Source organism: Coptis chinensis, unplaced genomic scaffold, assembly GCF_015680905.1.
Source record: "Coptis chinensis isolate HL-2020 unplaced genomic scaffold, ASM1568090v1 utg2528_pilon_pilon, whole genome shotgun sequence".
Taxonomy (NCBI): domain Eukaryota; kingdom Viridiplantae; phylum Streptophyta; class Magnoliopsida; order Ranunculales; family Ranunculaceae; genus Coptis; species Coptis chinensis.
This window is the reverse complement of record NW_028238130.1, coordinates 93328-120467: the sequence shown is the minus strand read 5'-3', so window position 1 is coordinate 120467 and position 27140 is coordinate 93328. Positions and strand designations below refer to the sequence as shown.

At 33.9% G+C, this 27140-nt stretch overlaps 3 protein-coding genes, 1 long non-coding RNA gene and 1 pseudogene across 8 annotated transcripts; 1 reads left to right on the top strand and 4 right to left on the bottom strand.

The window, feature by feature from the left end:
• The first annotated feature begins 437 nt into the window (after window positions 1-437).
• Window positions 438-2780, top strand: LOC147473481 (uncharacterized). The gene is made up of 3 exons (XR_015210418.1): window positions 438-495; window positions 2440-2534; window positions 2669-2780. It is a non-coding gene; the product is annotated as an uncharacterized LOC147473481 (long non-coding RNA).
• Window positions 2781-4371: 1591 nt separating this feature from the next.
• Window positions 4372-5683, bottom strand: LOC147473480 (uncharacterized). Its single transcript, XM_086587389.1, has 3 exons — window positions 5536-5683; window positions 5196-5387; window positions 4372-4964 (listed from the first exon to the last, which is right to left on the bottom strand). The coding sequence occupies exons 1-3, from the start codon at window positions 5681-5683 to the stop codon at window positions 4372-4374; spliced, it is 933 nt and encodes a 310-aa protein (XP_086443515.1).
• Window positions 5684-6243: 560 nt separating this feature from the next.
• On the bottom strand, window positions 6244-10747 carry LOC147473479 (uncharacterized). 4 transcript variants are annotated; one of them, XM_086587403.1, is made up of 11 exons: window positions 10660-10747; window positions 10526-10575; window positions 10394-10444; window positions 10142-10276; window positions 9939-9962; window positions 9676-9791; window positions 9388-9513; window positions 9217-9266; window positions 8283-8364; window positions 7232-7498; window positions 6244-6619 (listed from the first exon to the last, which is right to left on the bottom strand). In XM_086587403.1, exons 6-9 carry the CDS (start codon window positions 9782-9784, stop codon window positions 8296-8298), a joined length of 354 nt encoding a protein of 117 aa, XP_086443529.1. In that variant the 5' UTR covers window positions 9785-9791; window positions 9939-9962; window positions 10142-10276; window positions 10394-10444; window positions 10526-10575; window positions 10660-10747; the 3' UTR covers window positions 6244-6619; window positions 7232-7498; window positions 8283-8295. The 4 variants fall into 4 exon arrangements, with proteins under 4 accessions (XP_086443529.1, XP_086443528.1, XP_086443530.1 ...); XM_086587404.1 differs by lacking the exons at window positions 6244-6619; window positions 7232-7498 and having other exon boundaries at window positions 8027-8364; window positions 8439-9266; XM_086587406.1 differs by lacking the exons at window positions 6244-6619; window positions 7232-7498; window positions 8283-8364 and having other exon boundaries at window positions 9002-9266; window positions 9620-9791.
• A 1169-nt stretch (window positions 10748-11916) lies between these two features.
• On the bottom strand, window positions 11917-13574 carry LOC147473478 (stemmadenine O-acetyltransferase pseudogene; annotated as a pseudogene). The gene has a single exon (XR_015210417.1). The product of XR_015210417.1 is annotated as a stemmadenine O-acetyltransferase pseudogene (transcript).
• A 1108-nt stretch (window positions 13575-14682) lies between these two features.
• Window positions 14683-17315, bottom strand: LOC147473477 (protein FAR1-RELATED SEQUENCE 5-like). The gene is made up of 2 exons (XM_086587397.1): window positions 15001-17315; window positions 14683-14902 (listed from the first exon to the last, which is right to left on the bottom strand). The coding sequence occupies exons 1-2, from the start codon at window positions 17306-17308 to the stop codon at window positions 14877-14879; spliced, it is 2334 nt and encodes a 777-aa protein (XP_086443523.1). The 5' UTR covers window positions 17309-17315; the 3' UTR covers window positions 14683-14876.
• Window positions 17316-27140: the final 9825 nt, after the last annotated feature.

The following is a 27140-nucleotide window of genomic DNA, read 5'->3' as shown; positions in this document are numbered from 1 at the left end:
CAATGGATGACAAAATTAGACTAAAGGAGGATAAAGAGGAATTTAAGGTTATTTTTCTTCATGCAGGCTCTCTTGTTCTTCTTTATATGCTGAAGAATTGCCATTCACTTACTCTTTTACTTTCTCACTTGGAAGTTGTCTTTCCTTTACAGAGGTTTCTATTTTTTTTTTCCAATATTTCTCGAAGTTATGTTTTCCACCATAGTACATAGTTGGGGCAGTTAGTGGGCTTATAACATGTATATAATCTCAAAACGAGAAATCTTTAGATGGTCTGTGAGGGAAGTGGTGTTACTTATATAAATATTCTTTAAAAAATTAAACTAAAGCGTATGGAAGTAGGGCCTATAGCACCTTATCATCAAAATGCAAGATCCCTTCAAAGTATATATTGTTATGTTATTCCGTTCTTTAGTTTAATTATTTTTTGTTTGATCGATTTCTAGGCTGAGCTAAAAGTGATGCGTGAAGCCTCACAGTGGAGAAGGCTGTAAGGTTAGCTGTAACTTACTATATAGCACGCTTCTCCCTCCATTTTGTTTTCTAATTACAATATGAGACACCAGGATCACTCTACTCACATATAAGAAAGGGTGTATTGTGTTTGTTATATACATAGGTGATGTGACCAAAATAAACTAACTAAATTTTCTTAGAGTACCAAGTGGTTCAAAAGGTTTGAGCAGCATGTAAAGTATGTCATAATAATTTTACCAAAAATGTAGTTTTGTTCATTTATTAAGCTTACAAACGTTAGAACAAGATCTAGGAATATGAGGATTCCCATCAGTAAGACGCTCTTTTGGTCTTAATTGGTGTGGCTTGGCTAGGAAATCAAAAAGCTTTGTGTGTACCTGAGAGGATAGGGGTAAAATTTTGGCTTGCTTTGTATAGTGGCTGTGGGATTTCTGGACTTGGATCTAGAACTTGGTTGAGATCAGGTGGGGGAAGAAGGAAGGAACAATATCAGGAGTAGTTTAGTGGATGTGGGAGGCATGTCCATAACCAACTAGGAAGAGGACAACAATGAGGGGTCTTCCTTGAAAAAAGATATGGGAAGTTGAAACACCTGTTTCAGCTAGTTTTTGAAAAAAAGGCTATACATTGTTCTATCTCTTCATAGTTGAATGGCTGGACGTAGGTTGTGGATTTTCTGCTCATATTCTTCCTGTTTTCTCGGGAACTAAAGCTGCATGCTTTTGCGGCAGAGAAAGCGATGGGGTTTGTGGATGATCTAACATTTATAAAGCTTTGCTAAACATGAAGGTTATTCAGTATGATGGAGAAGAGGAGGGGAGTGGATCGGGGACCTGATTATGTAATGGAGAGGCAGCATGGAAGTGGGGTGGGGGGTGATCTGACTTGCTAGCTGCAGTGCTGATTTTACCACATTGGTGGTGGTTTTAGCCCGTTTGTTTCTTTTTTCTGTTTTGGCTTTTTTCATTTAAGTATTTCTCGTGTGGGTGTACTGCGGTTGGGGGTTCTGGTCCTTGAAAAATAGCATTTGGCTATTGATCTTCCAAAGATACATCAATATATTAACTTTTATTGATGATAGGAAGGTGTCAAGTGGGGGTGTCAAGTGGCGTGCTGGTTAAGACTTGGGGAGGTTGTGCCCAAGGTCTTAGGTTCGATTACCACCTTCACCGGGAAATGAGGTTTTAAGTGGATAAGTGAATAAAGTTCTAACTATCAAAAACAAAAAAATGATAATAGGAAAAAAAACTGTTGTTGGACAAACTGCTTTTGGATCTTGGTTTTTTAGTTCTTATGGAGATCAAGGTAGTTGTTGCGAATAGATCCAGTGTTGAGTTCTTAAAATAGAGCTGACCAACTATTTCGAGGAAGTTACCAAACAGAAGGTAGATCAGCCTCGTTCATTGCAATATTGGACAATACGTAAACATGCCAAAGGCTTGGTATAGAAAGGAGGGGGTGTTTAGAGGTTCATATTTGGGACAACTGCATTTAGGATAGCGTAGTACTAGTCTAGATTATTAAGGGAAACCCTATGGAGATCACATGTGCTCACATAGACTACTAGGAGCATCTCCAGTGGGTCATTTAGAATAGCTAGACACAGGCATATAGGGATCTGGATAAAGGCATATAGAAACTTGATGTATCAAAAACAATGGCTTTAGACCTTCAGTAAATGAAATGAAGGATTGTGTGTAAGCTTTCACAATTGCAGCTTTTAGTCCTCCAGAAATTTTTCCTCGCACTGCAACATGTTTTCTCTTCAGAACTATTTTATTTCTTTGTACTTTTTCGCCAATATTTTGTGCAGACGGTGTATTTGCTTCTGTTGCATTACAGAGTTCAGTATTTTACCGAGTTTGTCACTCATGGCACATAGCTGTATAGATCCGTATTAGACTACCAGTTACTGTCTGAAAGACCCTATTGTTGACATGTGGGTATGTGTTCAATTGCTAGGTATATCAATGGAAGGTGATGATGAGCTTCTTGCTGAAACAAAAATGCCTCCAAAGAGAGACAAATGGATGACAACACTTCCTCCTGAAAGAAAAGTCTGTAATCAAATTCAATTTTGTTCTGATTGTAAATCTTCAGTTAGTTCTTTATGGTATAACCTCTGTCTTAGTCCAGACATATTGGCAACTGAATATTTGTTTGCTTTTAAATGTTTCCATTCGTTTCTCAGCCAGGTGTTACTGTGCATTCTGCTACATCTTTTAGTCGGACTAATAAAGAAGGTCGAGGCGATACTAGTGTTTGGACAGATACTCCAGAGGACAAAACCCAGAAAGCAAAATGAAGTAAGTACATTTCTTGGTGCTGATTGTGTTAATATCCTGTGGTTCTTTACTTTAACATGTTCTGAAAGTTGTTAGTAAAATACATCTATTTCTGTATTGCAGCTATTTAGAGGCTTACAATGAAGCCAAGCAGCACTTGCTTCCAATGAGGAAAAGAAAAGAACTAGTTCTGATGCAGATTTGGTGGACAAATACAATATCACCAAACGTTCTAAATCATTGGTGGAGAAGCACCAAGAAGAGTCAGCTAACCACCGAAAAAGAAAGTCCAAACAAGAGAAAACGAAGGAAAAATACTTAAAAGAGCAAAAGGAGGAAGAATGGGTAGGGAAACACCCTTGGAAGCCTTGGGATCGTGAAAAGGATCTGACAGCAGGACGACAGAACGTCAATCTTGATTCAGAGAATATGGTCAAAGGATTATCTTCACGATTCTCAGGAGGGAATGTACAGAGAAATTTCTTGTAGGCGAGGAGGATGACTTTTGTGCTGTATACTTAAGGCACTTCAGGACATGCAATGTTGGACTTCACCAGCATGTCTCGCAATCAGCCTCAACCGTGTTTCGTAAGGAAAGGAAAGAAATAATGCCAATTCGTTAAATTATGTAAACTATGTACTAATATGATGTTGTAGACATTTCAATTCAGTGTAAAATCAAGTTTTGTAGTGAAGATATTTAGTACTCAGCCATGCTTCTATATCCATTGCGGGTCTGAGGATTATAGTGTGAAATAGAGGAAACTGAAGGTGGCAATCTATTTATCAGAAAAATTGCAGTCGTGAAGATTTCCACCCAGTATTTAGGAGGTACATTGCTATGAGCAATCATAGTTCTTGCTAGTTCTAGTAAATGCCTGTGTTTCCTCTCAGCAATGTCGTTTTGTTGTGGAGTGTGAGGGCATGAATATTGAAGTGAAATGCCATTTTCTTGAAGAAATGATTTGAAAACTACACTTTTGTATTCTCCTCCTTCATCACATCTAAATACTTTAATCTTTGTGTTCAACTGATTTTCTATATTTGACTTGAAAGTTTTAAAACTGAAAAAGACTTCAAATTCTTATGTAATGGAAAAATCCATGTGAACTTGGACCAATCATCAATAAAGGAAACATAGTAAAGAAAGCCATATAAAAGATGGAATAGCAGAAGAGCCCCAAACATCACTATGTATTAACTGTAAAGGTCTTGTAGTACAAGTACTTGATGATGTAAAAGGTAACATAGTTCTTTTTTCTTTGCTTACAAGCATTACAGAAAAGACACAGAACCACAATGACCACTTAACAATATTTTATTTGCAGACATAATTTTATACAATGTGGAAAGAGAAGGGTGTCCAAGCCTTTGATGCCATGTGTTGGCATTTGTCTTTGTTCCAGAGAAAGCAAGAGAAGGAAATGAAACTTGACCAGAAGAAACATTGAAGCAAGTAGAAGCTTTTGGAACAGATGAAATGGTTGAAGAGTTGAACTTTATTGGATATAGTCCATTCTTAGTTCTCCCTTGTAAAATAGTCTTGCCCATGACATTGTCCTTTGCCACAAAATGATTTGGACAGGAAATCATAGAACAGTTATTATCTTTAATAAACTTTTGAACAGAGCAAATTTTGAGAGATTTCTGGAACATGAAGTATATCATTCAAATGAAATTTAGATGTAGGAGTATCTAAAGTAGTTGAACCTATATTTGCAATGTGAAGTCCTTGGCCATCACCAACTAGAACTTTATCATTTCCAGAGTAAGGATGATGAAGAGTGAGATTGTTTAAGTCTGCAGTGATGTGATTTGTGGCTCCAGTATCAGTAATCCACTGAGATTCAGATGAAAGAGCATAATCTGATGTGTAGTAGGAAGCAGGTGAGTTATATTGTGTGTTAGGAAAATAGTCTTGTGTATTTGAGTTTCCAGTTGAACTTGAAGCTTTCTGTGCTGCCATTGCTTGAAGTTTTGCTGGTGGTTGACGTCCAATATAGGAATGATTCATACGAGTATAGCAGTCGATTGCTGAGTGACCAAGCTTGCCACATATTTGACATTCAGTTCTGCCATTTGGATTAACAGCAGGATTACAAGTCTTCTGTGTGTTCTGATTGCTTTGAAAATTTCCTACTCCTCTGTTAAAACCACCACGGCCTCTGAATCTTCCTCTTCCTCTATAATTACTTGAGCCACCTGGATAAAAGTTTGAAGAGGATTCAAAACTGCCAGCATTCCTTGTAGTAGCAAAGGCTTGAGTAGAAACTTCATGAGCAATTTTCTATCTTTCCAGAATGTTAATTTCTTCACTTAAGAGTAAACCATACAACTCATCAACGCTTGCTTCTTCAGTTCTAACTCGAAGAGATGTTGCAACTGGATCATATTCACTTGGAAGACCTCTTAGAACATGCTAAACCATATCACCATCAGTTACTATGATATTTGCAGCAGCTAAACCATCACTTATTGATTTGATCTTCTGTAAATAGTCATGCATATAACCATTTCCCTTTTTGATCCCTTGTAGTTGATCTTTAAGTTGATGAACATGAGCACGAGTTGCTAACGCAAAACGCTTTTCAAGTACACTCCATAACTCAGCAGCTGAATCAATACCTATCACATAAGGGAGAATAGATTCCGAGATAGCTAGTAGCATTCATCCATATTAGCAAGGTTTGATCTTGTTTAACCCATTGTAAATACTCTGGATTTTCTGTTTCTTGACCTTCATCATTGATGAGAAATTGGGGTAGACATTTACATGAATCATTAACAAAGCCAACCAGATTGTTACTTTTGAGGATTGGTTTGAACAATTGTTTCCAAAGTAGAAAATTATCTTTAGAAAGTTTAACAGGAACGAATTGAGAGATGTTGATTGAGTTCATGTTAGTTGATGATGAAGTCATTGTATTAAGTATGTAATGAGAGAATCAATTTTGAGTAATATAAAAGAACAAGAATCAAGAACAAGATATGTTAGTTACAAGTTTGTAGAGTAGAAGCTTCTATTGTAACTGTTTTTTGCTAAGCTGGCATGGACTGAAGTAAATAACTAATTCTAGTTTATCTTCATTGTAGTATTTACTCTAAATAATGGCCATCTTAGTTTTCGTCTATTTATTGGAGTTTGAGAGAAGTTGTTGAAAAGTGATGGAGTCTTTCACATGTTCTCTTCTTTTTGCACAATGAGTTGAATGTGACTATATATTTTGTTGTATAGCACAACTAGTTAAACTAGCTAAAATGCACGTGCTCGCACGTGGATGGAAAATAAAAATGTAGAATGAATTTTGAGTATTTACATATGTCAAAAGAATGATTTTGATTTTTGAGCATTGCATATCAACCATTTCACCATCAAAGTTTTCAAAATTCAAAACTATTATAACTTTCACAGTGCCTTATTATTTATTTTTTCTAGCCAAAATTCCATATAGAGATTAAAATTTCAAGAAACTACATCATAAAATTGGTAAGCAAAGTTTTATTTATCCAGAGCTCCTGCTTTTTACCCCATGGTTCTTTTGAGAGTTCTAGAATGTAATTTGGTCAAAGTTACAAACACAAGCACTTGTAATGACAAAAATCATAAACCTGAATCAGCACTGAACACTAACATATCAACATGGGAACTTATCAATGAAAGTCAGGGTGGACTTCATCTTCTACTCTTTGATCATTGAAATTGGTCTCGAATATGTTATGGTTGAACGGAGCCTGAGCATCATCCAAACTTCCAGTTGTTCCAAAACAACAAATAATCTTCATCTTCTGCCAAGTAATCACTCCACTTGAAGGTCCTTGTGCCATAGTTGGCTGAGATTCCCTTTGTTCCCTTTGCTCTGCAAATTTCAAACTTACAGCATGAGTAATATGCTGCAGTTTACTTAATTCAATTTAATAACCAAAACAAAAGGTGCCTGCATAGCTTCTTATATTTGACTAAGTGATTTTTAGTAAAACTATACATATCAAATTCCATCCCAATCTTTTATGTAGGCCATGCTGACTTTAGACTTGTTACAATGGTCAGAATATGTGATTACATTGCTTAGCTTGAAGCAAAAAGAAGAAGTGCAACTGACAAATGCAATTCAAATTTTGGTCTTGCTTTGTTAAGACTTGAGAAAGATTCAAATCTGGGTTACTTGTGTTGGAAACAAAAGGGTTTTTGTCATGTCTTGGTAGAATGGTAGAAGGCCCACTACAAGGGTAAAACAACTACACAATTAGTTACTATGTTTTGATGGATTCCACCTCCATGGTCTAAGCCAATGCACAACCAGAAACCTATCAAACACTGAATCTAATATACACAACTCAAACTTCACTTTGAAATCATGAAAAAATAGCTATTCAGCACATAAAAGGGAAGGGAAATAACTCTACAAGAAAATATATCATATGGCAAGCACAAAAGACTGAAGATTAAAACCGTGACCAAGCTTGATTACCTTGGGTGATGGTTGGACTATTAAAACTCTTTCTCTTTGCAAAAGTGGGACTATACAGCTTCGTTTCCTTGGGCTTGTTCAGTTCAGCAGAGTAACTCTTCACTTGAGAGTTGCTTGGCTTGTTATCTGTCTTTCTCTTTGCAAAAGTGGGACTGTACAACTTCTTTCCCCCAGACTCGTTCATTCCAGTGGAGTAATTCTTCAGTCTCGGTTTCTTAAACATCTCTTTAGGCAATTTTGTGGCAATCTCTGGTTCATATCCACCTCCTGTGTAGTAACAGTATACTGATATACATTGCAACAAGAAGTTGAATTTGTCCTTTCTTTTAGGTTCACATACAAAAAGTTTAGGAGCACCTATGGGTTGTGCACGATGCACCCAATTAACCTACACTACTGATTTTAAGTAGTGAAATTTCGAGTTTTGGCATTAGGAAACCAATCCAAGTGGAGTACCTTCATTTAGAAACATGTACAGGATGCAATATTCAACATTTCAACTTGTGAATTGTGATGGTATGTCAACATAAGTTCAAATACTTTCCTTGAAGTTCACCCCAAATACAATAATGGAGAACGCCGCATCCCGTACATGTCAATTACTATCCATGTGTTTCATGTTGCCATAAGTTTTTCGAACTTCCACTTGTCTGTGTGATATAATGAAAATTTCAGTAACAAAAGTAACATTTAGGCTAATGTGTCCTTCTACATAACCCCAGTAAGCCCATGTTTTCGAAGCTACAGAGTCTTCATGCATAATCACTGAGGCAAATATTTCAATTTAAATGAATATTTCAAAATATGTGTTTTATAAGTAAAATCCATATTCTCTTCGTCATCATGCAAGGATCTCAGAGGAAGCTAATTTACAAGGGAAAATGTTATAAAAGACAATGAGTACAATCAAAGAGTTAACTATGTTTACGCCTTGACGGATATAACTTGGCTTCAGATCGCAATAGAACAGTCACACAAACAGAAAACAAATTCAAAGTAATGCGATAATGTTAAAAAGAAAGTGCAAGTCTAGAAGGTGCAAGATGTATACCCGCTAATCACTTTTAGCATGAGACTGGCGCAAGTAAAACCGATGGCATAACACCATTGCAGTCGCTATTGTCAACTGAGGTCTGCAATATAAAGCATCATTATCTTTCATTACATGTCAATATGGCATGAATATATTTGAAGTGAAAAGGCTTACACTTGCAGCTTCTTTCCCAAGTAGGACTTTTTCTATCTTTGTCTAGCCTTTTGATCATCAGGAGACAGTGAGAATGAGAAAAACCCTTTGGATAGGAAACCCATCCAAACAAATACAGGATGTAGCAGAGGACAGATTAATCAGGTAATGGAGGTTGTGTGTTGCACCAGTACACGGTTGACTCATCATTATCTTTCTTTAGAAAACGTTTTCCAAGTGATACCAGGTCTAACTTATAAGACTCAAAATATGATGGGATGGTAGCCTCAAGCCAAAGATTACCTAGTTCTCAACATTTAACTGGGGTTTTGGCTTAGGCAAGTAAATAAACACCATCTAAACTTTGGCCAGGAGTAATATGGGTTTCAGTTGTTGAAGTCTGGCTATGTCTGGGTTGTAAAATTGTAATTCAGTTAAAGATGGTAGTAGTTTCCCAGAGAAACCTTGGATACACATCTGCAAGGACATCCTGGGATTTATACGTAACAGGAGCAAATAAATTTAAGCACAGACACTTGGTTCAGTCATTTTTAACAACTAAATTGTATCAAGCTGAAAAGTCATACAAGTGAAAAACATTAATAGGTATTGAAATGGAAGATTCAAGTTTTAAGAAAGTAGGATAGGAAACACTTTATATGTGAACATCGCTTCTCATTAAAATGACTCTGGAGCACCATGTGCAATTTCAACAGTACCAATTTCATGACCCAACTAAGAAAACATTCAGAAAATTGGACAGCACTGCAACAAAAATCCAAACACTTCCCAGGCATACCTTGGTTCTAATGCTAGTAAAACCACCATTGTTTGCAGTGGAGACAACACCTGAAGGATATCAGAAACAAAGTTTTTAAGAAACGAAATTAACCAATATACGACCTAAAAGTCCTCAGAGCAATAATACACATTAATCATATATTCTTGGAAGTAATTGAAAGGTATTAACCTTTAAAGAGCCCAGTGGGTCCACCACTCTCACTGCCTGTTGGATCAACTTGAAAAGTACTTTCACTAATTCCTCCCATGGCAACATCATCTAAAGCACCCCAAGGTAAATCTGCGGATAAATTATCTGCAGTGGAAACTCACTATGTTATTGACATAAGGGTGAATAAAAATGTCCTTAGGAATAGAATTTCCATCTAACAAATGTTCTGATCAACATAAGTATGAGACACCTTCAATCAACTGTTGGAAGTTAACTACGTTTTCCTGACGCCAACCAAAGCTGTACCTTGAAATCCAAATAGCAACTTCCCATTTTGAAGGCCAACGCTTTTCTTCACAGCATTAATTACATTCTGCATGCATCCCGATATACTCCACCATTTCAGGTGAATCATCTTTTATCTACACAACAATCACAGGAATATTAAAGGTTAGTCAATAATCACATGTATAGACATATCACAATATAAAAAAATAAGATCCGGAATTCAAAATTTTATAAGAGAATGAATCTGACTCCTGACACAATAGAGACAGTCATATACACACCTCTAGTTCGAAAAACTTGATTCCCTATAAACATAAGGAAATCCAAATGTTAATATACAAAAAAACGTTTACACACTTCTAAATGTGCATTCAAGCTTTAAGATTAAGAAAATAACAAACAATGAAGTTCAATATGCTACACTCACTCAGCTGTCATCTAGAAGTAATAAATTTAATCAACTAATTAGGGATCAAGATCCTACTTGGCTGTATTTTTGCCTATCAGGAGTGTCTCCTTCCTTAGGGCCAACAATGTCAGATACTGCATTGATAACTTTCTTCACTCCTTTGAAGTACTCAGGAATTAGAGTACTCTCCTTGGTAATGTCTCCAACAATCTAAAAGAATAGGATACCAAATTATCATTTTTTGCACAAAATTATTTTGTTTTTTTAAAAAAAAAAATGGAAAACCTAAAATCCTTCACATTCATTAGTTGAGAGAAAATAAGTTACCATGTCAACATCCGGGCCTAGCATTCTTTTCACCTTTTCTTCATTTTTAACCTGAGAGAATGAACATTTGTAAATGAAAATTTTGAAAGAATAACAAAAAGGAAAAGTGAGATAAATATTAGTTTACTCAACTCCTCAGCTTCTTTCATTGATCTCATACACATTCAATTCTTGCAACTTAGCTGAAGGAAAAAAAAAAAAAAAACAAAACATATTAGTTTACCAAAACACATAGATCATACAGAAATATATATATTTATACTCACTTGGCCTTGCAGAATCAGAAATGGCAGCAACAGTTTTAGTTTATTTCTTATTCCAAAAGAAAGACTTAGTAGTGAATGTTACCTGTAAAATTGATAAAACAATACAGTCTTAGATGGGGAAAAAAAACATGAACCAAGAGGACGAAGAGATGCGTAAGGGCTTTAAATCAATATCGAAATCAAGTAATCAAATAGAGGACAAATATATTTCCTTTTGAAACCGAGATTTTTTTTGTTCGTTTGACTTCTAATAATAATCGGGAGTAGAGAGACAATCAGGTATGTTTGTTTTTTTTTTTTTTGTGGCTTTCAATTTAAGTTTTTATAAGGGAGAACAAATTAGGGGAGATTTGGGAGAGAGAAGAAGAAGAGAAGAAGAAAAGAGACGGCTAGTTTCTTCCATTTAATTTCGAAATAAAAGGTAATTATTTGGCAACTAATGAAGGGTAAGTCTCGAACAATTGAATAGTGGCGTGGAGTTGATTTCCGACCTGAATTTACATACACGTCCTTAAGTTACTATGTAATCTTAAGGGAATAGATAGATAGTAAATTTTGAAATGACGAAGTAGTCTTTTTAAAGGCATTGAATAATTGATTTTAATATTTTTATCGAGGGTATTTCATTGATGAAAAAATGTTGGTCCAATTTAAATGTCCACCATTATGGTATACCAACCAATTGAGATATATCTATATAATAAAAACAATTGGTTTGAACAATTGTTTCCAAAGTAGAAATCGTTTTTAGAAAGTTTAGTTGGAACGAATTCTAAGATGTTGATTGAGTTTGTGTTTTTGTTAAGATGATCAATCATAATCTATCCAAAATCAATCAAAAGTCAACAATTCATACGGGCTTATAAATTGTTGGTTACAAGTTTGTAGAGTAAAGCTTCTATTGTAATTGATTTTGGGCTTATAGATAACGGCAATGGATGACTTACGGTTGGAATAAATTGAGTAATTCTAGTTTATCTTCATTGTAGTATTTACTATTTAATGGCCAAATCTTAGTTTTCGTCTATTTATTGAGTTTGAGAGAAATTGTTGAAAAGTGATTGAGTCTCTTACATGTTCATATCCTTTTATAGAATAGATATAGATGTGTGGTATATTCTTTTGGGCTGTAAGCAAACTCAGCATACAAACAGTGGCAGCAAAATGGGTCCCTTTGGTCAAAGTGCAGCAAAATTGGAAATATTATGTTAATTCCACAAGCTTTCAAGCAAACCTTCAGCAATTATTATTGACTGAAGCAATCCATGCCAACATTATCAACAATAGATTCACATACAACATGAAAGTGAACTAAATGTTTTCTGCCGAAGTGAAGGCAATGAGTTCAAGATCACATTCAAATCTTGCCATGTCTTCTTCATCTAAGGAAATCCATGCTTCTACTCCATCACCACATTTGGTATCCATTAAAATAAAAAAATTCTTAAAGTCGCAATTAACGGTTGATATCCAAATAGGCTTTCCCCACCCAAAATCAGCTTCATAGAAAGGAAATCTGCACCAGCTGGTAAACATGAAAAGTTCTAGTACACCTTTGACTTGTTGTTCATTAACCTCTTTGAGATGATTCCAGTACGCCGAAAGTCCATCACCTTGAAGATTTCTCACAAATTCCCCGTTAACTTTGCTTACAGCTTCCCGCATCTGGCTCACCAAGCAATGCAATTCTGGAGGGCTCTCGGTTCTTAATGTTGCCATTGCACCACTGACTAGATTGCCGAAAAACAGATTAGACAGAGGTGGAACCATTCTCCAACGTAGATTAACCGCATGGTTCGCCACGGTTACCGACTCTACAGACCTCGTTCGCATTCTAACAAACTTCATGGCACACCTCCAAATGAGTGCAGAAACTGCTTCTACTCGGGTTGGGTGCTCTACATATAATTCGTTGGAAGATTTAGCTTTAAGTGCAGCTACATTCCGTGCATCGAAGACAAACCTTTTATTTATAACATTTTGCGGTGGACTGCCAGTGCTGGTATGTACATAACTTGTTACATCCCCCGGAGGGAAAACAGATGTCAAGTCCAGTTCTGGGCGAAGAATGCCGTCCTTGTCTTCTCTTGTAAGGGCAGCCCAATTATTGAGAAACAAACCCAAAGACGAGGCATCACCGGCTTTATGAGACAAGCACACGCCTAGTGCCATTCCTCCGCAGTCAAAATTATTGACTTGAACGGATAATAATCCTTTCCGATCCCATCCATTTATAAAAGTAATGTCTTTTGGAAGTAAAAGGTCTAACTCCTCAGATATAGGATTGTTCAGAGTATCCGAGAGATGGCCATTCACTCTAGCTTCAAAGAAGTTTACACCTTCATCATTACAGTTGATAACTTGATTGTCTACGATCCTTCCCCCTAGATGATAAAAATGAGTTAGCATTTCCGATAAGGATTTCTTTAGTCGATCAGTTCGCATATCATTTTCGACTTTGTCGTAGTCATTTAAGGAGTAGAATATAATGATAGTCAGAGGAATGGGAGGGGCATATTGATCAATGCCGGAGAGCTTGAAGGTTCTAAGGTGATGGGGTGTTGGGGAGGATGGTTTGATGGTTTCTTTGGAGATAACCTCGAGCTTAAGGACCATCTTGAATTCTTGAGTGTTTGTGTGAGACTTTGATGGCAATGGCTAGTGTAGTGATAAACTCTCTTTTTCTAAGATCAATTGTGAATAGAATAGGTTTGGATTGATTTGATAATAAAAAAGAAATGAAACTCAAGCTTTTGTATTCATCATTAATAGCGGTTACAAAGTCTCTCTCTATTTCGCTCTGGTTTTACAAGTATTTTTGTAATGAATCGAATGTCCTTCATTTCTCTTGATCATCGCTTTATATAGTCTTCCATTACATATCACTACAGTAACACCTCTACAAAATATGTCAAGTCACCCAACTCATTACATATTTGAAGCCCTTTTATTATATATATATATTTCGGTGTACCATAGTTTTTGTACCATAGATTTTACAATAGATCTGGACCACACAACACACTAAATCTAACGGTTTTGAAACGAATCCAATTGGAAAAATGGGACAAGCCAAATATGGCTTAAGCCAAGCCAATTAGGTGTAACTTTCCTAAACACAAGAAGATACACACTCTCTCTCTCCTCTCCATATTTTCTAAATACAGTCGTACATGTCTCTCTCTCCTCCTCTCCAAATTGCCTATTTCTACTTCTCAAAAATCAGCGACAAAGAATACAATTCTAAGAGATGGAACAAGAAACCTCATTTCGATTACTTCCAAATTAGACAAAGAACCATATTAGACAAATAACCATAACCAAATAATTACATAGGTTTCGATTACTTCCAAATTCCTTTTCGAGTGTACGTAGTTAGTGTACTAAGTTTTAATTTTTTATGTGGTTTCTTCCTTTGTTATACGGAAGAACACAGTTTCTAAAATTGGATTATGATTGGCTTGTGTGACAAAATGCAGAAGAAGTACACGAGGTTAAAAGGGGAATGATTCCTTTGCAACGAGAATTTCTTTAGTTTGTCAAAGAACAAGGTTGAATTGTTAAGAGTATTGATGTGCGTCAGGCTTTGATTCTGATTGTTGGTCGGGGTTCTCCTTTCGACCTCCACCACGACATCCATATTTAATCATTCAACTGTTGTTAGCTTCATTATTGTTGTTGTAGTGCTATTACGTGTATTAAGATCCTATGTAAGTTGTTCTATCACTAGTATCACTTCAAATGTTAAGTGTAGAAATTCACCCAATTTCATTGTTTGGCACACATTCTTTTACCATACACACAAGCCAAAATATAATAGTGACAGGGGAACACTCCATCTTGTTCAACTTATGTTTTGGGCAGCAACTTCACGACCATGTGGAGTAGATCAGCCTAGGCAATGATAAATTTGTGGTACTTTCATTGCAATTCGTATTCTAATTAATGTTAGCACCTTGTGTGTTGCAAGAAGGAAAGTCACATAGAATGCTCATGCGTACAAATAACTAAATCAATATAGCATACTCCAAATCTCACTCCACCACCGTTTTTATTCAAAATCCACTCTTATTACATGCAAATTCCAGGAAACATATTTAAAGTTCCTAGATACTAATCTTATTAATGCAAGTCTGCCACCCTTGTAAATAGCCTTCAGATCGATAGCCTTCAAAATCACTCTGTAGCAGCTCCAGGATATCTAAGTGTGTTCCAACTCATTGCTCCTCTTCACATTCGAGGTCTTTGCAGAAAATAAAGAAAGTTATATTATATTATATTATATTTGTAATTATCAAAATAAAAAGGAGATTAGTATATTCATACTAAATTTTAATGTACCTGGGGGATTCGACTTTGCTCTTTTTGAAGTTGGATTTTGAGGGCAATTGCGGCTGTCATGGTCAGCAAAAGTATTGCAAGAACGACACTTCCTTTTGATTTTGTTTGTTGCTACTTCAATAAGATGCAAATGTCGACCATGTTTCCCTGTTGGCACATCTTCAGTTTTTTTCCTGCTACCTTTTGTTTGTGAAACCTTCGGATCTAAAAGTATTACAGGCTGTTGAACTGGACTAGGATCCTCCCTTGAAGCACATGTAACATCTAATTCTTCTGAAACATCTTCATCAGCAACTTTATCGGGCATAATTTCTGATATTTGTTTACCGAGTTCTCTTAGACCATCCAAAAACAATTTATAGCTTGCTGGAGTTCGAGACGCAATACACACCAATTTAGTTGCTTCTTGACACAAATAACCGATGTTCATGGCATCAACTTGTTCTTGACAAAGAGACCCTTCCTTCCCACCTCTCCAAAATCTGTTAGCCCCTTTCAACCATCTTTTATTAATGAAACTTTCGGGGATTTTATAGAGATCAAGTTTTGATAATACCTTCAATATGTGGGCACACGGTATTCCAACAAACTCATAATGATTACATTCACAAATACCTTCACAAGTCTGCGGATTCCATTGCATAGTCCAATGCTCACTCTCACCATCAGCCTTGCTTTTAATGAACTTCACGTTACATGTAAGCAGTGGTTTAGTAGTAACAATAATGTCGGTTTTGTACAACTCGGAATTAAGAAATTGAGTCCTAAACTTTTCAAACATCCTTCTTGTATATATCTTGAATGCGTGTTTCATAATATAATTTCTCCCGATGACAATTCGGTTCTTTTGTTCTGACTCATAATCTTCAGTTCTCTCCTTTACTTCCATAGTCTTCAAAGCTTGTTCATATTTTTGAACAAATTCCCTTAAATTAGTGGTGCCTTTAATATTATTTTTGAAAAACCCGTTTATCCCCTCACTATGACCAGTAGTATTCATACCAGCAAAGAAAGTAGTTTGATTGTACACAGGAACCCATGCCTCACGATCTTCAAATATTCCAATGAGCCAAGAATTTTCATTTAATTCGTATTTAGTCATCAGTGTGTTCCATCTTCTCTCGAAATCTTCAATCCTGAATGTCCATCTTAGGCATTTCTTAACATCTCCTTTAAATTTTGAGCCTTTGTGGTACAAATGTCCCAACTTCTCACCGAATTTTTTCTTAATATGCCAATAGCATAGCCTGTGACGTGTGTTAGGGAACACTTTAGGTACAACAACTCTCATGGCTAGGTCTGAGTCAGTAATAATAGAAATTGGAGCCTTTCCCCCCATTGCTTCTTTCCAAGTCGAAAATAGCCATATGAAACTCTCCTCTGTCTCGTCTTGTAGTAACCCACATCCAAACTGGATAGTTTGAAAGTGATGATTCACACCGGTGAATGGTGCAAACGGCAACTTGTACTTGTTAGTCTTGTATGTAGTATCAAATGACACTACTTCTCCAAACTGTTCATACGACATGCGAGACTTAGCACCAACCCAGAAGAAATTAACTGCTCTACCTTCTCCATCATACTGAATAGCATAGAAAAACTGTGGATTCTCAATTTGTCTTCTTTGGAAGTGGTTAAAGACCCACTGAGCATCCCCAACATCAAGTTTTTGCCTTACGTCACGAAGATGATTCCAACAATTACGATCATTGAAACCAATGACATCACCTCCAAAGACCGTTGCAACTTTGTTTATTTGTATATTTGCCATCTGAAAAAGTTCCACCATGCCTTTCGCTGCATCAGGCATCATTCGGTTTGGCTTAAGAAATATCTGTTTAGACGGCGAGACAAATGTGTGATTGTGTTCATCACAAAACCGTCCAACCTCCCACTTCAGTGTGGTTCGCCTAAGCTTAACGTACATATACGCTTTGCATTCCCCTCTTTGTGTTGATGTATTCAAACGTGGTCTCTCCACATTTTCATTTAACTTCTTCTTGTGAGAACCAAAATGTGAGCATGCAAGACAAACATTTGTTACCTTGTCACAATGCAACCAAGATTTGTTAGAAGATCTTGTAATAGTTGAGAATCCTTTGCTTACACCATATCGTTCATAGTATTTTTTTGCTTCTTCAAAAGATTCAAAAGGCATCCCTGCATAGGGTGTTTCTATGGTATTGTCTAAATCCTTTGTGGGAGATTGAATTGTGTTCTTTTCTACTTGGACAGAAGATGCTTCACACTCTGCGACTCCACTGAAGTTGCCCGGAAGCTCACATTTTTGGTCATGAGACTCGTCCATTTTCCGTACGTAGCACCTAAAAAAAATAAAACGATAAAAAAAAAAATTAATACAACCATTTTAAGATTTATTTCACATATCAATGAACGTATCAAAGACTTCTGTTGTTATATTATTGTGAAAGAACCTTTTGTAATAATGTATCAAAGATATCCATATGCTCATAACAAAAAAAGTAGAAATCACAAAACAAAAATAATTACGAACCACATACAAAACAAATTCCAAAAGCCCCAAACTAAATAATACGTTCTAGCTACGTCAACAAGAGCATACCGAATGGTCGTTAGTTGCTGGTTTATAGCTAGTTCACTTAAATCTTTCGCTCAACGTACACCTAGTAGGAAGAAAAAGATATAGTAGGAAGAAAAGGAGGACGAAAATTTGATTTGTAACGTTTGTCTTTTTTTTTTTTTTTGGTTTAGTGGTGGACAGTGAAGAGAATAGAGAAAACAAGCGAGATGGAAACAGGAGGTTCCGGTTCTTTGTCTAAGTCCTCTGCTGGGTCGAAATCCCTTGTTAGATTTGGTAGAGATACAAAATCAAAAAATGAGAAGTAGAAATAGGCAATTTGGAGAGGAGGAGAGAGAGACATGTACAACTGTATCTAGAAAATATGGAGAGGAGAGAGATAGTGCGTATCTTCTTGCGTTTAGGAATGTTACACCTAATTGGCTTGGCTTAAGCCATATTTGGCTTGTCCCATTTTTCCAATTGGCTTCGTTTCAAAACCGTTAGATTTAGTGTGTTGTGTGGTCCAAATCTATTGTAAAATCTATGGTACAAAAACTATGGTACACCGAACCTGCTCGTAGATATATAGATATATAGATATATATGTGGTCCATTAACTTAAACAGATCGGGCCCAAATTTGTTAAAACTAAAAAATCCACCTCAAACATTTTCATATTTTCCACCGCGGAAAACGAGATGGGACCGCCCCACAAAACTAACTCGTGCATGCATAGAGTCTTACTAAATAGTAATTATGGGCCTACCACAACAATCTGGGATGTGAGAAAGATAAACGAGTAATACACTTGATCTATGGTTCTCTTGTTCTTTCTCTGGGTCTGTGTGGTGGAACTCGTAAGCATGGCCCAAAATATCGCCGAGATATCCGATATCTCGCCGATATATCTCGGTAAATTGGTACACCGATATCGATATTTCCGACATATATCCACCGAATATTAAATCCCTTTTTTTCCGAGATATATCGGAATTTCCGATATGAAAGTTTATATCGCCGATATAATCGATATTTCCGAGATAATCGATATATATCAGTTGACTTTTTGACCAATTGTTAATAATTTAATATTGAAATTTCCGAAATATCCGAGATATATCCGATATTTTAGAAACTTTGGACTGGTCACCAAAAAAACCGATATATCTGATATATCCGATATATCTCGGTTTTTAAGTACACCGATATATTAACCGATATCGAAATTTTGGGCCTTGCTCGTAAGTAATTGACCCTCTAACTACAGGTCCCAATCCCCACTATCCCATTCAGTATAATGACGCAGAAAGGGAAATACAACAAACTGGATGGGTACATATAATGGAGACATTATAATATATTTTTTGTTCTGCATAAACTAGTTTAACGACTTTCTTATCAAACACTTATTACGAATGCTGCGCTGAAGTAGAGGCGGGGGCAAGTATTTAAAGAGGAAAGAAAATAATGGTGGGGATATTAGAAAAACTTTAAATGTAAAAAGTAAGTTTGTTGTTTAGTGACGGTGGGGATGAAAATCTACTATCTATATACTAAAAGCAGAGACCTTTAAAAGAAGGATTTTCTCTCTCTCCATGTGGCACTCTAATATGAGAGTTAGTTTTTTTCACCTTATGTGGCACTCTAATATGAAAGATAATATTTTCTAATAGTCTCCCCACGCATCACATGGAACCTCTTTGGAGTTTGTGTGTATTTCTAATTTTTATATTTGGAGAGTTTGAGTGTATTTCCAATTCTTATATATTTGATCAAATAAAAAAAAAATACTAAAAAATAGGTGATTTGTAGAAATCTGAATCAAACACTTTTAGTGTTCCAATTCTTATATATTTGATCAAATAAAAAAAAAATTGCTAAAAAATAGGTGATTTGTATAAACTAATTCCCTATTACAAATCATACAATTTTAGTATCTATGATAAAACACCGTCTTATTTCGAATATATCCTTAATATGGCCTCAAAACATAGTTAAAAACAATTATACAAAATATATAATAGAAAAAAAAATAACGGCAAAGCAATAATGACAAATATTTTAAAATATATATAATATTGAATGAAACTAACGACAAAAAACAATTAATGGGGAACGGAAAATTGGATGCAAATGCATCAAACTAACCTCAAAAAATATTTAACGGGAAATCGGAAACTGGATGCAAATGCAAGCATTAAACTAATCTTAAAAAGTAATTAATAGAAAATCAGAATATGGATACAACTGCATTAAACTAACCTCAAAGAATAATTAACATAAAATCAAAACTTGGATACAAATACATCAAACTAACATCAAAAAATAATTGTCGAAAAATCAGAAACTGGATGCAAATGCATTGAGCTAACCCTCAAAGATTAAATTAACGGAAAATCGAAAACTGGGTGCAACTGTATTGAACTAACCTCAAAGAAAAATTAATTATAAATTGGGAACATAATGCAAATGCGTGGAACTAATCTTAAAAAATAATTAACGGGAAATCGAAAATCGAATGCAACTGCATTGAACTAATCTCAAAAAATATACTGGATGCAAAACCTCAAGAAATAATTAACGGGAAATCGAAAATAGGATGCAAACTCATTAAACTAATCTCAAACAATAATTAACGGGAAATCGGAAACTAGATGCAAATGCAACTTTATCAAATAATAAACACGAGAAATCGAAAACTTGATGCAAATACATTAAACTAATCTCACAGAATAATTAACGGAAATCGAAACCCGGATGCAAATGTTTGAACCCGACCTCAAAGAACAATTAATAGAAAATTGGGAATTGGATGCAAATGTATTGAACTAACCGAAAAGAATAATTAACGATCAATCAGAAATTGGATGCAACTGCATTGAACTGATCTCAAAAAATAAATAATGGGAATTGGAAATTGGATGCAACTGCATTAAACTAACCTCAAAATATAAATAACGAAAAATCAGAAACTAGATGCAAATGCATTAAACTAACCTCAAAACATAGTTGTGTTATATGTTGTGGGAATGTCTCGATAAGTATAGTTTTGCATTTAAAATGATGTTTATCTTATCTCTTTCCGTATGATTGGAAATTCCTTGCTATTTAAGTAGCTTCAATATATATGAATTTAAAAATTAGGCAATCTCATAAAATTTCAATCAAACTTCTATTATTAAACAAAAAAATGAAGTTGAAGAATTTTATCAAAGGTGAGTTATTTTTTTTTTAATGGAGAGTGAGGTTTTCACGTTATAAGAAATTTAGTTGAGTAATCAATATAATATTAATATATAATAGTTATGCATATTTGCAAATATTTTTTAGAATAATTAATATAACAACACCCGTTCGTAGATAATTTTTGAAGATTCCACATAGTGAGTCATGCATAATTTAAAGAATAATTAACGAGAAATCGGAAACTAGATAATCTTCGATGATCCCACATAGTAAATTAAGCATAATGTGGGATGTGAGAAAGATAAACTAACTCGTGCATGCATAGAGTCTTACTAAATAGTAATTATGGGCCTACCACAACAATCTGGGATGTGAGAAAGATAAACGAGTAATACACTTGATCTATGGTTCTCTTGTTCTTTCTCTGGGTCTGTGTGTGGTGGAACTCGTAAGTAATTGACCCTCTAACTACAGGTCCCAATCCCCACTATCCCGTTCAATATAATGACGCAGAAAGGGAAATACAACAAACTGGATGGGTACATATAATGGAGACATTATAATATATTTTTTGTTCTGCATAAACTAGTTTAACGACTTTCTTATCAAACACTTATTACGAATCTTTGCTTATTTGAGTGAAGTGGGGAACAAGTATTTAAAGATGAAAGAAAATAATGGTGGGGATATTAGAAAAACTTTAAATGTAAAGTAGGTTTGTTGTTTAGTGACGGTGGGGATGAAAATCTACTATCTATATACTAAAGCAGAGACCTTTAAAGAAGGATTTTCTCTCTCCTATGTGGCACTCTAATATGAGAGTTAGCTTTTTTTTCAACCTTATGTGGCACTCTAATATGAAAGATAATATTTTCTAATAGTCTCCCACGTACATGGAACCTCTTTGGAGAGTTTGTGTGTATTTCTAATTTTTATATTTGGAGAGTTTGAGTGTATTTCCAATTCTTATATATTTGATCAAATAAAAAAAAAATACTAAAAAAATAGGTGATTTGTAGAAATACGAATCAAACACTTTTAGTGTTCCAATTCTTATATATTTGATCAAATAAAAAAAAATTGCTAAAAAATAGGTAATTTGTAAAAACTAATTTATATTTGATCAAATAAAAAAAAATTGCTAAAAAATAGGTGATTTGTATAAACTAATTCCCTATTACAAATCATACAATTTTAGTATCTATGATAAAACACCGTCTTATTTCGAATATATTCTTAATATGGCCTCAAAACATAGTTAAAAACAATTATACAAAATATATAATAGAAAATAAAAAAAAAAAAACGGCAAAGCAATAATGACAAATATTTTAAAATATATATAATATTGAATGAAACTAACGACAAAAAACAATTAATGGGGAACGGAAAATTGGATGCAAATGCATCAAACTAACCTCAAAAAATATTTAACGGGAAATCGGAAACTGGATGCAAATGCAAGCATTAAACTAATCTTAAAAAGTAATTAATAGAAAATCGGAATATAGATACAACTGCATTAAACTAACCTCAAAGAATAATTAACATAAAATCAAAACTTGGATACAAATACATCAAACTAACATCAAAAAATAATTGTCGAAAAATCAGAAACTGGATGCAAATGCATTGAGCTAACCCTCAAAGATTAAATTAACGGAAAATCGAAAACTGGGTGCAAATGTATTGAACTAACCTCAAAGAAAAATTAATTATAAATTGGGAACATAATGCAAATGCATGGAACTAATCTTAAAAAATAATTAACGGGAAATCGAAAATCGAATGCAACTGCATTGAACTAATCTCAAAAAATATACTGGATGCAAAACCTCAAGAAATAATTAACGGGAAATCGAAAACAGGATGCAAACTCATTAAACTAATCTCAAACAATAATTAACGGAAAATCGGAAACTAGATGCAAATGCAACTTTATCAAATAATAAACACGAGAAATCGAAAACTTGATGCAAATACATTAAACTAATCTCACAGAATAATTAACGGGAAATCAGAAACTGGATGCAAATGCATTGAACTGACCTCAAAGAACAATTAATAGAAAATTGGGAATTTGATGCAAATGTATTGAACTAACCGAAAAGAATAATTAACGATCAATCAGAAATTGGATGCAACTGCATTGAACTGATCTCAAAAAATAAATAATGGGAATTGGAAATTGGATGCAACTACATTAAACTAACCTCAAAATATAAATAACGAAAAATCAGAAACTAGATGCAAATGCATTAAACTAACCTCAAAACATAGTTGTGTTATATGTTATGGAAATGTCTCGATAAGTATAGTTTTGCATTTAAAATGATGTTTATCTTATCTCTTTCCGTATGATTGGAAATTCCTTGCTATTCAAGTAGCTTCAATATATATGAATTTCGCCTTATTAGGCAATCTCACAAAATTTCAATCAAACTTCTATTATTAAACAAAAAAATGAAGTTGAAGAATTTTATCAAAGGTGAGTTATTTTTTTTTAATGGAGAGTGAGGTTTTCACGTTATAAGAAATTTAGTTGAGTAATCAATATAATATTAATATATAATAGTTATGCATATTTGCAAATATTTTTTAGAATAATTAATATAACAACACCCGTTCGTAGATAATTTTTGAAGATTCCACATAGTGAGTCATGCATAATTTAAAGAATAATTAACGAGAAATCGGAAACTAGATAATCTTCGATGATCCCACATAGTAAATTAAGCATAATGTGGGATGTGAGAAAGATAAACTAACTCGTGCATGCATAGAGTCTTACTAAATAGTAATTATGGGCCTACCACAACAATCTGGGATGTGAGAAAGATAAACGAGTAATACACTTGATCTATGGTTCTCTTGTTCTTTCTCTGGGCCTGTGTGTGGTGGAACTCGTAAGTAATTGACCCTCTAACTACAGGTCCCAATCCCCACTATCCCGTTCGATTATAATGACCTTGAAAAGGAAATACAACAAACTGGATGGGTACATATAATGGAGACATTATAATATATTTTTTGTTCTGCATAAACTAGTTTAACGACTTTCTTATCAAACACTTATTACGAATGCTGCGCTGAAGTGAGGCGGGGGCAAGTATTTAAAGAGGAAAGAAAATAATGGTGGGGATATTAGAAAAACTTTAAATGTAAAGTAGGTTTGTTGTTTAGTGACGGTGGGGATGAAAATCTACTATCTATATACTAAAGCAGAGACCTTTAAAGAAGGATTTTCTCTCTCCTATGTGGCACTCTAATATGAGAGTTAGCTTTTTTTTCAACCTTATGTGGCACTCTAATATGAAAGATAATATTTTCTAATAGTCTCCCACGTACATGGAACCTCTTTGGAGAGTTTGTGTGTATTTCTAATTTTTATATTTGGAGAGTTTGAGTGTATTTCCAATTCTTATATATTTGATCAAATAAAAAAAAATACTAAAAAAATAGGTGATTTGTAGAAATACGAATCAAACACTTTTAGTGTTCCAATTCTTATATATTTGATCAAAAAAAAAAAAATTGCTAAAAAATAGGTAATTTGTAAAAACTAATTTATATTTGATCAAATAAAAAAAAATTGCTAAAAAATAGGTGATTTGTATAAACTAATTCCCTATTACAAATCATACAATTTTAGTATCTATGATAAAACACCGTCTTATTTCGAATATATCCTTAATATGGCCTCAAAACATAGTTAAAAACAATTATACAAAATATATAATAGAAAAAAAAAAAAAAAAAAAAAAAAAACGGCAAAGCAATAATGACAAATATTTTAAAATATATATAATATTGAATGAAACTAACGACAAAAAACAATTAATGGGGAACGGAAAATTGGATGCAAATGCATCAAACTAACCTCAAAAAATATTTAACGGGAAATCGGAAACTGGATGCAAATGCAAGCATTAAACTAATCTTAAAAAGTAATTAATAGAAAATCAGAATATGGATACAACTGCATTAAACTAACCTCAAAGAATAATTAACATAAAATCAAAACTTGGATACAAATACATCAAACTAACATCAAAAAATAATTGTCGAAAAATCAGAAACTGGATGCAAATGCATTGAGCTAACCCTCAAAGATTAAATTAACGGAAAATCGAAAACTGGGTGCAAGCTGTAAATGAAACTAACCTCAAAGAAAAATTAATTATAAATTGGGAACATAATGCAAATCGTGGAACTAATCTTAAAAATAATTAACGGAAATCGAAAAATCGAATGCAACTGCATTGAACTAATCTCAAAAAATATCTGGGATGCAAAACCTCAAGAAATAATTAACGGAAATCGAAAAATGGGATGCAAACTCATTAAACTAATCTCAAACAATAATTAACGGAAAATCGGAAACTAGATGCAAATGCAACTTTATCAAATAATAAACACGAGAAATCGAAAACTTGATGCAAATACATTAAACTAATCTCACAGAAATAATTAACGGAAATCGAACCGGATGCAAATGCATTGAACTGACCTCAAAGAACAATTAATAGAAAATTGGGAATTTGATGCAAATGTATTGAACTAACCGAAAAGAATAATTAACGATCAATCAGAAATTGGATGCAACTGCATTGAACTGATCTCAAAAAATAAATAATGGGAATTGGAAATTGGATGCAACTGCATTAAACTAACCTCAAAATATAATTAAACTAACCTCAAAATATAAATAACGAAAAATCAGAAACTAGATGCAAATGCATTAAACTAACCTCAAAACATAGTTGTGTTATATGTTGTGGGAATGTCTCGATAAGTATAGTTTTGCATTTAAAATGATGTTTATCATATCTCCTTCCATATGATTGGGAATTCCTTGCTATTCAAATAGCTTCAATATATATGAATTTCGCCTTATTAGGCAATCTCACAAAATTTCAATCAAACTTCTATTATTAAACAAAAAAATGAAGTTGAAGAATTTTATCAAAGGTGAGTTTTTTTTTTTTAATGGAGAGTGAGGTTTTCACGTTATAAGAAATTTAGTTGAGTAATCAATATAATATTAATATATAATAGTTATGCATATTTGCAAATATTTTTTAGAATAATTAATATAACAACACCCATTCGTAGATAATTTTTGAAGATTCCACATAGTGAGTCATGCATAATTTAAAGAATAATTAACGAGAAATCGGAAACTAGATAATCTTCGATGATCCCACATAGTAAATTAAGCATAATTTACTTTTTATGTCATGTTTTCAAGGACACTACAGATGGATCAGTAGAAGTTGGTATTACACACCACATTGGATAATTATAAGGAAATTGGAAACTGGATTCAAATACATAACTGAGCTCAAGGAGTAATTAATGGGAAATCATAAACTTTATGCAAATTGTATTAAACTAATGACAGAGAGTAACTAATGGAAAATTAGAAATTAAATGCAAATCCTTGAAAAATATTTATCGGAAAATCGGAAACGGTATGCAAATACATCAAACAAACCTCAAATAATAATTAATGGGAAACCGGAAACTGGATGCGAATGCATTGAACTTAACTCAAAAAATAATTAACATAAAATCAAAAACCGAATGCAACTGCATTGAACTAACCTCATAAAATAATTGGTGGGAAATCGAAAACTAAATGCAAATGCATTAAAATAATCTCAAAGAATAGTTAACGGAAAATCAAAAACTGGATATAATTATATCGAACTAACCTCAAAGCATAAATAATCATAAACTAGATGCAGATGTATTGAACTAACCTTAAAGAGTTATTAACAGGAAATCGGAAACTGGATCCAAATGCAATGAACTAATCTCAAAGACTAATTAATGAAACATTAAAAAATGGATGAAACTGTACTGAACTAACCTAAATGAATAATTAACGGGAAATTATAAATTTGATGTAACTGCATTGAACTAACCTCAAAAAATAATTAACCGGAAATCAAAAACTTGATGCAAATGCATTGAACTAACCTCAAAGAACAATTAACATAAAATCTAAAATTATATGCAATTGCATTGAACTAACCTCAAAGAATAATTAACGGAAAACCAAAAACTGGATGCAACTACATTAAACTAAAATCAGAGATTAACTAACGGGAAATCAAAAATTGGATGCAAATGCATTGAAATAACATAAAAAAATGGTTAACTAGAAATTGGAAGTCGGATGTAACTGCCTCGCACTGACCTCAAGGCATAAATATCCACTTTTTTAGCCTTCTCATATGAGTAATTACAAGTAATTATGAACCCAAAACGAAAGTGAGTTTATAAAAACAGACTCTTACATGTATGCAAACTGTATAAAAATTATAAACTATCGAACTAACCTAGAAAAACAATTAACGGGAAATCAGAAACTGGATGCAAATATATTGAACTAACCTCAAAGAGT